The 13,860-nt window shown below is 39.8% G+C and overlaps 1 protein-coding gene across 6 annotated transcripts in view; it reads right to left on the bottom strand.

Annotated features, from left to right (window-relative positions):
* mtmr1a (myotubularin related protein 1a) overlaps nt 1-12,828 on the bottom strand; it is a 32,981-nt gene extending 20,153 nt beyond the window's left edge. The window contains exons 1-9 of one of the 6 annotated variants that reach the window (XM_051943603.1): nt 12,374-12,828; nt 8,526-8,631; nt 8,426-8,449; nt 6,523-6,546; nt 3,299-3,367; nt 1,532-1,619; nt 1,250-1,344; nt 328-435; nt 35-133 (exon numbers count right to left, since the gene is read on the bottom strand). In XM_051943603.1, coding sequence (XP_051799563.1) covers nt 35-133; nt 328-435; nt 1,250-1,344; nt 1,532-1,619; nt 3,299-3,367; nt 6,523-6,546; nt 8,426-8,449; nt 8,526-8,631; nt 12,374-12,471 — 711 coding nt within the window. In that variant the 5' untranslated portion in view covers nt 12,472-12,828. The remainder of the gene's footprint in view (nt 1-34; nt 134-327; nt 436-1,249; nt 1,345-1,531; nt 1,620-3,298; nt 3,368-6,522; nt 6,547-8,425; nt 8,450-8,525; nt 8,632-12,373) is intronic. The other 5 variants (XM_022211552.2, XM_051943604.1, XM_022211553.2 and 2 more) reach the window with 5 other exon arrangements.
* Between the last annotated feature and the right edge of the window lie 1,032 nt (nt 12,829-13,860).

Below are 13,860 nucleotides of genomic sequence, written 5' to 3'. Positions count from 1 at the left end.
ACAACAGGAAAGAATAGATCTGGATGTGACTGACCAGGCTGTGCGAAAGAGGGAAAGCATGTTTATTCAGCACCTCCACTATATCTGGCTGGCTTTCATCTGTTTTATAGGCAAACCTGGGACTCCTCATGTCCTGCAAGCAGAAGATAAGACAATGCATCAATGAGGAGGCATTCGCAGTGATGTGGATTTGCTGCTTTTCTGCTTTATATTGCTGCATAAGCTGCTGCTCTGGAATAAACTGCATGATTTAATATAAGGTGGTAGCTATAACTGTTATTGTAAACCGAAATGCTCAATAATTGTGTATATGTGTGGAAGTGATACCTTGCAGACCAGCTCCAGTCCTTTGGTGTTCTCTCCCTGGTTGGGAACACTGATGGTCTCCAGTCTGCTGATGACTCCCAGGTTCACATCAAGGACGAAGTGAGACTCCTAAACGTGCACAGACTGACATCAACACACAGCTGCAACCACACACACTGGGAGGTAACAACAACACTGACACTGTAACTCGGTGGACAGCCTCTATGTTAAAACACTTCTGAATAGGGCTGAACAATTTGGGGAATACACACTACCATTCAAAAGTTTGGGGTCACTTAAAAATGTCCGTATTTTTAAAAGAAAAGCATTTTTTTTAATGACGATACCATTAAATGTCATGAAATCCAGTCTAGACACTGTTAATGTGGTAAATGACCATTCTAGCTGGAAATGGCTGATTTTTAATGGAATATCTACATCTACATCAACCATCACTCCTGTGTTCTAATGCTACATTGTGTTAGCTAATGGTGTTGAAAGGCTAACTGATGACTAGAAAATCTTTGTGCAATTATGCTAGCACATGAATAAATTTGGGAGTGTTAATGGAAAACATGAAATTGTCTGGGTGACCCCAAACTTTTGAACACTAGTGTATTTAATTGCATTTTTTTTTCTGACAGATAATGTAACTGTAGTTTAATTTGGGACAAAAATTTCCAGGTGAAGTTTTAATCCTAAAAAAAATAATCCTGTGTAGTACACTTAAAATGACGGAGCATTACCAAATGACATCATCAAAAGTTGTCAAAAACCTGACTCACACACAAATAGGATGTCATGACTGCACACTTCCATCACATATATCCTACAATGCAGTCACTGCCACTTATCAATTGCAGTTTTTTAAAATCACAATGTCAATTTGTAATTCTTTTTCAGGCCAACTTCTGAGTAAATAATAAAAGCAGATCTACAGTACCTTTTCCACGCTGGTGAAATACAGCTTGTAGTCTGTGATGGTCAGGGTCCCATTAAGCAGACCACTGAATGGACAGATATACATCACATCTTTCACTGTGCGTGCACACAGACAGACACACACACACAAAGAGGTAAAATTGGAAATATATTAATTCACTGGCAGGTGTGCGGCAAACATTTAGAAAATCCGAGGCCTGAGGAATAGTAACTGTGTGGCAGGATAATACACACGAGGACGGTGGTGGACTCAGGGCTGAGCAACAGAGAGAGAGAAAGGTACCTGTGGTGTTGATGGTCTCCCCCGGCAGCAGAGGAACTTGGTTCTGGAACATTTTGACCTGTGCTCCGTATCTCAGAGCCGAAAGGTTCTGTACAGAACACAGACCAGTCAGTGGGACCAAAATAACCATCAACATGCAACTAGACCTGCACCAGTACAGTATAGTATTTATTATCTTGTTCTTGCACTTTCGGGACTTTTGCACTCCTCTGTTTTTTGTTTCTAAGAGCCCTGTAACGGTAAATTTCTCCTGTGTGAGATCAATAAAGTCTATCTTATCTTATCTTATCTTATCTTATCTTATCTTATCTTGTCTTATCATGATCAGATGCTGTCAAATATGTAAATAAAGGTCAAAAATAGGGGTTTCCCTGCATTTTCTAGTGATTTTGAAAAGGAGCTGGCCACTTTAGAAATGTCTGTTTTAGGCAAGACTTGTAGCAAAAATAAATAAAAATAAATAAATCAAACACCTGCTGTTTAAAGCTATGCAGTCTACAGTTACTATTTGACTCTATGACACAGTACAATAGGATTCTATTTTAGAAACTAGCTTTTGTCCAAAGGAATACTTAAATAAGGCTCACGTAGATATTTCTGCTCGGAATGGACCAATGAAATGAAAAGTGATTAAATCTGAACCAGTTAAAAACAAGAACAAAAATGAATGCCATCTCAGTTCTGTTGATGCGACAAAGTAAAGCTTGAAACGTATGCCAGCACCACCCACTCACTGCCTTACGACAACAAGAAGTAAAAGTTTCAACTTTATTCAAATGTCTGATAAGGGGACCAACAACCTGGAGAAAAATCTGCTTTAATTATCTTGGGGGGGGAAAAGGTCAGAGTTCTTTGTACTCCACACAGCTTTGAACACAATGGAGGAGAAAATGATCACTGTTGTCAACAACTTTTGAATTCTTTCGTAAATGTAACTTAAATAAGCATCTCTGGCAGGCGGCAGTATAGTAGCAACATGAGAAAATAACATTCTAATTACAGCAGAGTGTATACATGTGTTGAGTGCTACAAGTCTTCATTTAACACTTCCCAAAGGTCTTCTTTAGACTCGTACTGTCCCTTATTTTTTTCTCAGGTCAGCCTATCACTGTCTGTGATTCTTCACATCTGATTTTACTACATTAGCAGTGTGCGTAGGGTCACTGTCAGACTTAAAAATAAACTCAGATGCTTTCTTGTCCTTTTCAGCATTTATGATGCCATCATTTCAGAAAGTAGCCCTAACAATACCGGGGTACAAACTCAGCCCCGAACCATAACAGGCCCTTCACCATATTTACTAAAGGCTATAGCATTCTTTCTTGTACCTCTCTCCAACTCCCAACACTCAACAAGCAACTTTTGACTTGTCCTGAAAGAAGCCTGACATAATACACCATAAGATTAGTGCAGTAAATGGCTGTCCAAAAAGTGGTGTGCAAATGGTTCCACACTAAATACTTGTCACATTAACCTATACCAGTTTTTTTCAGAAATGCTTCTTTAATATTGTGTACATGCTTCCTGTATAATTTCCACATGTAATTTAGTATTCCACTTCCATAATGTTGATGGACAACTCAGACGTGGTTGTAAAAAGGTGACTACAATTCCCAGAATGCACCTTTCATAAGATTCTTCCTGTCTGGAAAACATATGCGTTTATTGCTGGAAGAAAATAGGGAGACAGCAGATTGAGGCCAGCAGACCAGAACAGGAAGGAGCAAGGAAGAAGTAAACAGGGGAAAGACAGAGAGAGAGACTTGCCAAAGCATTGGAAGGATGCTCAGAATCACTTTCTCCATAGTGACAAATCCCTTCATCCTGTGAATCCTGCTGCAGGGGAGAGCCAGCATGGAGAAAGTGAGGGAAACAAGAGAGAAAGATAGATTATACAGTAAACAGATGTGTGTCTGTAGTCATTTCCCACTCCCTGCAGTGGTGAGAGCGGTGCCTTCTTGTGTGGAATGACGAGGTGATTCATACTAGTTCTTTGATATAGCAGAAAAATATGTTACAGGAACCTTCAGAAACTCCTGCAGGTGAACCCCAACACATTTAGTGCTGATTGACACCGAAAGATTCACTATAACCAAGCTGAAAACATGTACTACCCTGATGACATTTAGACTACAAACAGCCCATAATGCAACACTCTCTGTAGACGACTGTTACACTGATATCCATAGCTGAAATAATCAGTTGCGTAAATAATTAGTCAACTGATTGATAATCAATTAGGCAAGAGGTTAATTAATTTTAGTAATTTTGCACTATTTTGGGAAATTAACTGATAATGAAAATAATTGGTGGCAGACTTACAGTCCTCTTACAGTGGCAAAATTTGGTTAAGCAACCTAAGCAATTTAATTAAATACAACTTTGCAACAAAATAGCTCAATATTAGCTAAAACAATTCTAGGTGTAAACCCAGATTTTCACAAAAGGGCTACAAGACAGATAATGGAGAACCCCGTGCAGTTAATAATGTTCTTCACTGTTGCAAATTTTGAACAAATATGCAATAATAATAAATGACGCAGATCTTATTGCTATTGATTAAATTTGGCCTTTGGGACTCCTGTGCATCTCGAGTCTCTATGCAGTTGCTCACGTTCCCCTGCTGGTAATATTTGGGTCACAGTGAGGTATGACACTATGTTCACAATACTATTTTGAAACAAATGCATTTTCCCTCGTGATAAGTCCAACATAGAACGCCTTGATTGACCAATCAGGAGGCAACCCGAGTATTCATCTAAATGGAAACCATTTGCAATTCAAACGTTTTTCCTCCGAGGAACGTTGGCAGTGACGTTTCTCTAGGTTCTGCAGCCAGACCCTGTGCCACATACAGGACCAATTAGAAGAACTAATGGTACAACAACTTCACTGAACAACTGAAACAATATGACTGGGTGCATTACAATTCTACTGTTAACAGCCCAAAGCAGCTGACGAGTAAGTGATATTAGAGAGACAGTGTTAGCAGCTATGCAGTTAAATATTAAGCCGCTTTCAGGTACGGGACATGAGGCATTGCTGGGTTCAACTATCTGTTAAAGTGACATCATTCTGTCATTCAAGCCCTTTCACACCAAGGTCCTTTTTCCTTTAATGGTCCTCACAATTGCCAGAGAAAGGTAATCATGCCATATTTGTCAATCACGAGACTAGTCAATACACCAAATGATGTAAGGTACATAACAGTGCAATAACAGAATAAACTAAACTAATAGCAGCTGATCAAAGTGTCCAAATAACTAACTGTCCAATTTATTCCTGTTGTCCTAAACAGCAAAACTTAAAGCTCAGGTCTCAACCTGATTCTGTGTGAGAGTTCATCCATCTGAGGTGAAGAAATGTTCACAGCTGCTGCTGGATCCTGATCGGCTCTTTCTTCAAGTTGGCATTATTTGCAGTTAAACCTAATTGATGAAGTTATTACTATTGATCTGTGCGTAAATGTGTGCAGCTCTCTCTCTTTGGAGACACTTGTGGATCCTACCGTTGTCTGATGTTGCAAGTTTGTAATAAACTACGTAGAAATAGTTCTATACAGCTGGAAGAACAAATGTAGACCTACACAGTGTGACATGCCATCAGATGTAGGTCTGGACTAAGTTTATAATTGTAAGAATTTAATTACCTGATGTTCAGTGTGCAAATGTGCGCAACTCTCTCATTTTGGAGACGCATCAAACTGAGAGCCAATAGCTCCACTAAAGTTTCTCTTCACTCTCAGATTACATTCATGATTGGTGAGTATCAATACTCTTCAAGCTGTAAGTGTTTGTTATCATCACAGATTTTATTATTATGGACATTTCATTTTATTGCCAAATAACTTTGAAACAATAGAGCAAAGTTCATGAAAAAGGTGTGTTGTGATTTTGGCACAAGAACTGTGTTTTAAGCATCTCTGTGATGTTCTTGGGTGAACATTGATGCTGAAATGTGGAAAAATCTATCCCTAAAGAACTTCACAAAGTACCACTGCTTGTGCGTGTCCATCAGTTCATGTGAAGGCTCAGTTCACGCTTGTGTCGTGTGGGAAGTTAAACAGAAATGTTACCAGGTCTGACCTAGTAAGATTCCTGGCATGACTTTGACAGATGAGTGACCAGGGTGCGCATTCACACCTGGAGCCATCACATTAACTTTGCCGCAACACACTATAATGAAAGCCAACTTCTTATGACAACAGCTTGTAAGTGTAGCTCTGACTGACAGTTTTAGCTAGACAGCTGACGTTCGTGCCTGAGCAACTGAGATGTAAATTTACTTGTACAAAATGCTCAAAAAGTTCATGTCATGCCGTGAACAATGGTCAGTGTCAGATTTATCAGACAAAGGTGATCCACCTGCTGTAAAACAAGTGACACAAATATTTGTGACGTATGATGTTATTGTTATTTCTACAGGAAAAGAGTGGATTTTACCAAATTAACATAACAGAACAAAACAAAAGCATGACAAAAGACACAGTAAGTGGAGAAAAGAGGGAGAGAGAGCACACTGAGCAGAAAGGGATGGAGCTGGGGTCTATTTCTGACAGAGACAAGAAACACAATTAACCTCTGCTCTCAGACATCACTGACAGCCCTAATATGTCTGCAGTTACGCTCACACAACTTGGCCACAAAATCACTTCCTGTTAATTTCAATTGAAAACAGGAACCACATCTACACAGTCAGAATCAAAGACCGTGTAACAAGCTGTGACAGGTGTGAGCTTTCAACTCCTCTTTGCATGTTCTATGCCAGCAACAGATTTAATATGACCTTTTATTCATTTGTTGGGTGACAAATTTCCAAAAACCTGACATTCCTATCTGATTACTCTATCTATAAACAGTTTCTCTGAAAGATTTAGAAAATATTCATTGCATCACAACCCTGCTGAAAGGCCAATCATAATTAGGGGGTAGTGTGTGCTTTAAATGTAGTGTATCTATCGGGAAACAACCTGATAAGAGAACAGCTCTTACCCTGGGATTCAGCCTCTTGGACACCTAGAGGTTAAACACGTCACATGACACACACATGCGTGTACGTACGCACGCACCCACGCACCCACACACACACACACACACACACACACACACATGGAAATGTAAACAGAACACATGTAGTTCACATGAAATGGAAACCACTACATTCACAATATGACATCTATACTCAATGTCACTTTTCTTCTGGGGAATTCAACAACTGTGACAAATGGGTGAAAGCAGGCACGAGCCCAAAGCAATTACAAAAGCAAAAACGCACTGCAAACTTAAAAAAATAAATCAAGCTCAAAATTTAAACAAACACAACACCTATAAGCTGCTAAAATACAGGGGACGTGCAAAACAGCCAAGCAAATACATAGCATTTGTAAATTCAAATGCAAGCCACAGGAAAGCATCGGATAAGCCACATAATGTCAGAGGATTATCCTATGTAAGTGTAATGATTAAAGGGGAACTTCGTTTTTTTTCAACCTGGGGTCTGTTTCCATATGTAATTTCATACATGTGAGTGATGGAGCAATGAATTTTTGACATAGCTCCAGTATTTAGCCAGGCAGGCAGCTTAGCAGCTCAGCTAGCAGCTCGGCTAGCGAAAGTATGGGGCAACTAGCCCTCCCGTGTCAAAGTCCGCCCTAACGTGCTTTTGCCCCACACTGACCGGCTCAGATAGTCTCAATGAGTGTCCCACAACATACTAGAGATGAGAAGTGAACGAAAACCTCCACATTACTTGGCGATCGCTCTTTGTTGTGGTCTGTATCCAAATCTCAGGACGCTGAAAGAAAGCAAATCTCGTTCCGAAATCGTGCGAGAGCTCACGCCAAAACACCGGTTTGTTAGCTTCTCATCTCTAGTATGTTGTGGGACACTCATTGAGACTATCTGAGCCGGTCAGTGTGGGGCAAAGGCACGTTAGGGCGGACTTTGACGTGGGTCCAGCTCTAGAAATTTGATGATGTAAAGTCATTTTAAAGTGTTTGAGATGAGCTGAAGGTGAGCTGATATGCTCGAGCTGTAGTGAGCGGGGAAGGGTAGGAGAAACGAGAGGCAAGGATGTCAATGATCTGCAATCTAAGCAGTTTTAAGGCATTTAAGGATTATTTTCATCAGAAACACTTAAATACGCAGAAATTGTTTTTTGCGGGGGGTTAATCAATAACTAGAAAAGGGAATAAAAAACAAACAACAACAACAAAAAAAGACACTGCAGTCAACAGGAGTAGTTATAAAACTGAACCCACTCACAGAATCTGGTTTTAGTTTTAGCTAAGGGTCATGTCATGTTGTTGCATAAGGAGCATTAACACTGCACACAAGCAGAAGTATGAGTGAGGCTACGGTAAATAGCTAACTGTGTTTGATTGTTAGTGTTTCTACACATGTAATATTACCCAACTTGCCTTCAACAGGTACAGGGAAACCATTTCCCGTGTGCACAATGCAATTAAGAGGGTCTTTCAACTCTGGGCTGTTTGTGTTTTCCAGATGAGCTACATGGCTAGAGGCTAACTTGGCTAGCATGGTTTAGTCAACAGAGAACAATTGCTCCACTGACCACATGTCACATAACTATACATCCCTACCAACCACATACAGTATGTATCCAGATAAGTTTTCTTCTCTCAAACCAATGAAAGCACCAATTCCAGTATTACAGTAAATGAGTAAATATGTGCTCTTTTTGAGAGGTGTAATTGTCGAACGCAGGCTGCTGACAGACAAAAGCACAAGTAAAAATGTACAGTAGCTGATTTAAACAACAGCAACAGGAGTCATACAGCACATTCACATACAATTAAGACACAATGCCCTGCACCACACTGCACATACAGCACATGTGCTCGTAGATCCACACAGACATTTCTGATAGCCTTACCATGAAATCTGGTCTTCTCCCAGCCTATTAGTTACAAAACACAAGCTGATGAGAAATACTGCCAGCAGTGTGAATGTATGGGTGTTGAGCTGTTAGCTACCTTGTTGTCTCTGTTCACAAAGTCTGGTTGGACCGATCCTGAGATCTGACTGGAGATGGTGGCTGCTATCAGCTGTTTACACCACTCTACGTGAGAACCTGTTGGACTGAGGAAAAGAAGAGGAATAAGAAGCTGACACATGTTCATCAAAAATATAACACACTTTTCCCATTTGCTTGAAGAGTTGTTCTCCCCAGAAACTTAACATTTGCAATCTTTCATATTAACACATTTTTCAAGTCAATAAAGCACAGAGGTCATTCTGTTGTTTCATTGTTGTTTGCACTCAGTGTAATATTATAGAAGCTGTGAAATACAAAAGTAGTCTTAGCCTTTTTGTTTTTTCATATAGACCACAGCTAACATCTGAAACAACCTTTCATGTACCTGTTTGGTTTTAAGAAATACTACATACAGATCACATAATTGGTTTCTGTGAATGTTTTGCTATATTTTTCAGTGGGAATTACAATTAATTATCTAAACCAAAAAATGAATTTTAGATTTATCATAATCCCAACAGACCCTTGCTTCTGCTTTCCCTCTGTTCACTTGATTTTGTAAAATGCAACAGCCATCTTTCAAGTCCACTGTCGAGTTTACAGAGTGTATATGATATCAAAAACAGCAAAAGACTCCAAGGCCCTGTCTGTAGTAAATGTTTCTAGAGCTCTAAAATAAATAAAAAAAACCAATCTATATGAAAAATTCTTTTTTGAAACATGAAACATGCAACTTTATCTTGTAATAGAGTGACTGACTGAAATAATATTGCAAAAATGGAATTAGAATGAAAATTCAACAGCACACATTTGTTGTTATAACAAATGATTGTCTTTTTTTCATGGCTGATACTGATTATCTTTTGGACATTTACCCCACAGTGTGGATCGACAATTACTCCTGATAGTCAGACAGTCAATCAGATAGTGCAGTGGGTGGGACAGTGCAGAAAGGTGACTACAGACACAGAGAGATGGGTGCAGTAGAGACAAAACAATGATTCGAAGTACCCGGAGAAAACCCATGCATGCACAGGAAGGACACACAAACTCCACGAAGAAAGATCCCAGGTCCAGGAAGGGATGCAAACACGGGATCTTCTAGCTGCAAGGCAACAGTGCTAACCACTGATCACTGTGCAGCCCTTCATTAATTACACACGTGGACAAAATTGTTGGTACCCCTCAGTTAAAGAAGGAAAAACCCACAATTCTCACTGAAATCACTTGAAACTCACAAAAGTAACAATAAATAAAAATTTATTGGAAAATTAAATAATCAAAATCAGCCATCACTTTTGAATTGTTGATTAACATAATTATTTTAAAAAACAAACTAATGAAATAGGGCTGGACAAAAATGATGGTACCCATAACTTAATATTTTGTTGCACAACCTTTTGAGGCAATCACTGCAATTAAACGATTTCTGTATTTGTCAATGAGCGTTCTGCAGCTGTCAACAGGTATTTTGGCCCACTCCTCATGAGCAAACAGCTCCAGTTGTCTCAGGTTTGATGGGTGTCTTCTCCAAATGGCATGTTTCAGCTCCTTCCACATATGTTCAATGGGATTCAGATCTGGGCTCATAGAAGGCCACTTTAGAATAGTCCAACGCTTTTCTCTCAGCCATTCTTGGGTGTTTTTGGCTGTGTGTTTTGGATCGTTGTCCTGTTGGAAGACTCATGACCTGCGACTGAGACCAAGCTTTCTGACACTAGGCAGCACATTTCTCTCCAGAATGCCTTGATAGTCTTCAGATTTCATCGTACCTTGCACACTTTCAAGACACCCTGTGCCAGATGCAGCAAAGCAGCCCCAAAACATTACTGAGCCTCCTCCATGTTTCACCGTAGGGACAGTGTTCTTTTCTTCGTATGCTTGGTTTTTGAGTCTATGAACATAGAGTTGATGTGCCTTACCAAAAAGCTCCAGTTTGGTCTCATCTGTCCAAAGGACATTCTCCCAGAAGCTTTGTGGCTTGTCAACATGCATTTTTGCAAATTCCAGTCTGGCTTTTTTATGAGTTTTTTTCAGCAGTGGTGTCCTCCTTGGTCGTCTCCCATGAAGTCCACTTTGGCTCAAACAACGACGAATGTTGCGATCTGACACTGATGTACCTTGGCCTTGGAGTTCACCTTTAATTTCTTTGGAGGTTGCTCTGGGCTCTTTGGATACAATTCGAATGATCCGTCTCTTCAATTTGTCATCAATTTTCCTCTTGCGGCCACGTCCAGGGAGGTTGGCTACTGTCCCGTGGGTCTTGAACTTCTGAATAATATGAGCCACTGTTGTCACAGGAACTTCAAGCTGTTTAGAGATGGTCTTATAGCCTTTACCTTTAAGATGTTTGTCTATAATTTTTTTTCGGATGTCCTGGGACAATTCTCTCCTTCGCTTTCTGTTGTCCATGTTCAGTGTGGTACACACCTTTTCACCAAACAGCACGGTGACTACTTGTCTCCCTTTAAATAGGCAGACTGACTGATTATGAGTTTGGAAACACCTGTGATGTCAATTAAATGACACACCTGAGTTAATCATGTCACTCTGGTCAAATAGTTTTCAATCTTTTATAGAGGCACCATCATTTTTGTCCAGGCCTGTTTCATTAGTTTGTTTTTTTTAAATAATTATGTTAATCAACAATTCAAAAGTGATGGCTGTTTTTGATTATTTAATTTTCAATAAATTTTTATTTATTGTTACTTTTGTGAGTTTCAAGTGATTTCAGTGAGAATTGTGGGTTTTTCCTTCTTTAACTGAGGGGTACCAACAATTTTGTCCACGTGTGTATGGTTTGGAGAATTGATTAAGAAAAAATGATACTGAAAATCAGAAAAACATCGAGTAATTTGCCTGGCAGATAATTGGATGAGCAGCTTCGTTTGCCATGGTGTCATCAATAACACAGTATGTTTGCTGACATCACAGACTGCACATGTGATGTCACTTATCAAGTAGTTAGTAGGTGTCTCTTTTTCTCTGAAATAAAAAAAAACTGTACCAGACAGAATAATTTAGGAATAGAATATGAGCTTGCAACGTGAATACAAATGTGCAGCACTTGCCACTGACAGGTACTTCTTCCTTTTTTAACCTGTTTTGGCCTGAATAGAATGGCAGCAATCTCTTTGAATCAAAGTATCATCTGTGCAACAGCGGCTCCTACGGTCAAAATGTTGCAACATAATACTGTCAAATGCTGCTTTCATGTGCAAGACTCTACATTTCCAGATATTATTCACCATTAACGGCCTCTACATTCAGGGAGACATTTTGCTTCACTCTACGTTTTTAATGACAGAGCAATTTTCCTGAGCGGATAGTCGGTGTGTGAGTTAGTAAACAGGGTTACAGTAAACATTAGTGCTAGCATCGCCTACAGTGTCCTGCTGTGGCCGACATTAGCAGTAGCTATTTAATTCGAAGCTATTTGTAGCTGCTAGTAGTCTGCTACGGAGGATGTTAGACCATATTTTTTCCCCTCGAACAGCACTGTAGGCGTTCTTGTGCTGGTTCTTATATAGTATTGTGATATACTCGTAGCCTGTTCACCGTTAGCTAATAACTGGTAGGGTGTACCGCCACTCAACACTCCAGTCATAAATTCGGCAATTTGCTGTAACCACGGTTAACCGGAAAGACTCCGAGGCCACTTGTAAAAGTTTGAATGTTTATAAAACAAGCGCTATTCTGCGGTTTTGCTTTACGCCGAATAGAAAGTTATGATTCGGGAAATAGTTTGAGGTATATTTTGTGTGACTTTGGACAGTGGAAAGTCAAGACATCTCTAAATTGTCAGATAGACGTTTGACATACTCTTGTAATAGCGAGCCCACTCACCTGTCCCCGGCATCACCGGCGCCTGATCCGTTGGTTGGAGAGCCCCAGGGGTTTCTGTTCGGCCCTGCTCCGTCCGCCGCTCCGGCCTGCTTCTCCATCTGCCAGACAACTGTTTACTTTCTGGGTCAGCGGGGCGGGGGTGGATGCTTTCCGCTCTGACACAGTGTAAGGATGCGGATGAAGTTAAAGCTCGGGTGAACCCCGGTATCCTCCTTCTGCAGACGCCGCCCTTTGTTTTGCGAGGAGCGGCGGTCGTCAGTAAAATCTGCTCAGAGGTTTTCTAGCGGGTCTTGTTGCTTCGTCTCTTTTGGTTATTTGCGCTTCCTCCTCACTGCTTTACTCACATCTCTTCCTCGCTCTGTAGCGCCGCCCAGTTACAACCTACTAGACATGCGATGAAAATGAAAGATGAGAGGAAGCGAGACAGTGACAGTGATGTAGCAGCTGGAGTATGTAATCCGGTTTAGTTTGTCGTCTGAGCTGGGTTTGCTGTCCGGTGTAATTTAACCCATGTAGTCCGTCTTTAGATTCATTTTGATCCATATGGAGGACAAATGTGAAACTGAGCAATGAAGTGACCTATGCAGTGCTGCACATCTGGGATGGAACTTCTCTCATTACCTGCGCTTTCTTTTTCTCATTGTTTTGCTGCTGCTATTTGACTAATGTTCTGTTTATTTTACATTTGAAATATTTAGCAGTTTAGTGTTAACACTGCCAGAATAATTCACTTCTTGGGAGGAAACTAAAGTACTGCAATCTACTTGATGACTACAAGATAATAACAAAACGTACAATGCAGTTCTTCAATTTGCACTGTCACTGTTTTCTTCTTTGCAGTTAAAATGAAATGATGTTGGTGTGCAGGTGATGTCATACTGTATCTCTTCAACTGTGATCTGTGGAAACCTCAGGTTCCCAGTCTAATCCAAATGCTTACATGAAAGAGGAACAACCTTTTTCACACATACTGGCACTTTAAATTTTCAAGGTTTTCCAACGTGCAAGTATATATTGAAAAAACAAGAACCCAGAATGATAACTTACACTTCATACTGACACTTGAGTCAAAATAATATATTTTAAAATGCATGTCTTTCTTACAATAAGGAATTTATCATAAAAAACCAAACAAACGAGATGGGGACTGAGAGAGAATCCCACCTTTTTTGACATCCAATTCCAGTAATGACAAATATTCGGAAACATCTGAAAATATTTGAATGACATAAAATTGGAGGATTTCTTACAACAAATTAAAAAAAACAGGGCAAATCTTCTGGCAAAATCTTTGTCTTGTCAGCAATAACATAAAGAATGACTAGTGTTCAACAAAATAATAAAGAATAATTTAATACATAAGTATTATGAGTTTTTTCTATTTGTATCCTGTAATATGTAAGGACGAAAAACTTACAAAGGGCTATATCAAGTCAACAGCGACAAATGAAAAGTAGAGTTATATTCTGAACAGTTGTGAATGTGTC

Source organism: Acanthochromis polyacanthus, chromosome 23, assembly GCF_021347895.1.
Source record: "Acanthochromis polyacanthus isolate Apoly-LR-REF ecotype Palm Island chromosome 23, KAUST_Apoly_ChrSc, whole genome shotgun sequence".
Lineage (NCBI taxonomy): Eukaryota > Metazoa > Chordata > Actinopteri > Pomacentridae > Acanthochromis > Acanthochromis polyacanthus.
The sequence above is the reverse complement of the archived record's forward strand: the minus strand, read 5'-3'. Positions and strand labels throughout refer to the sequence as shown.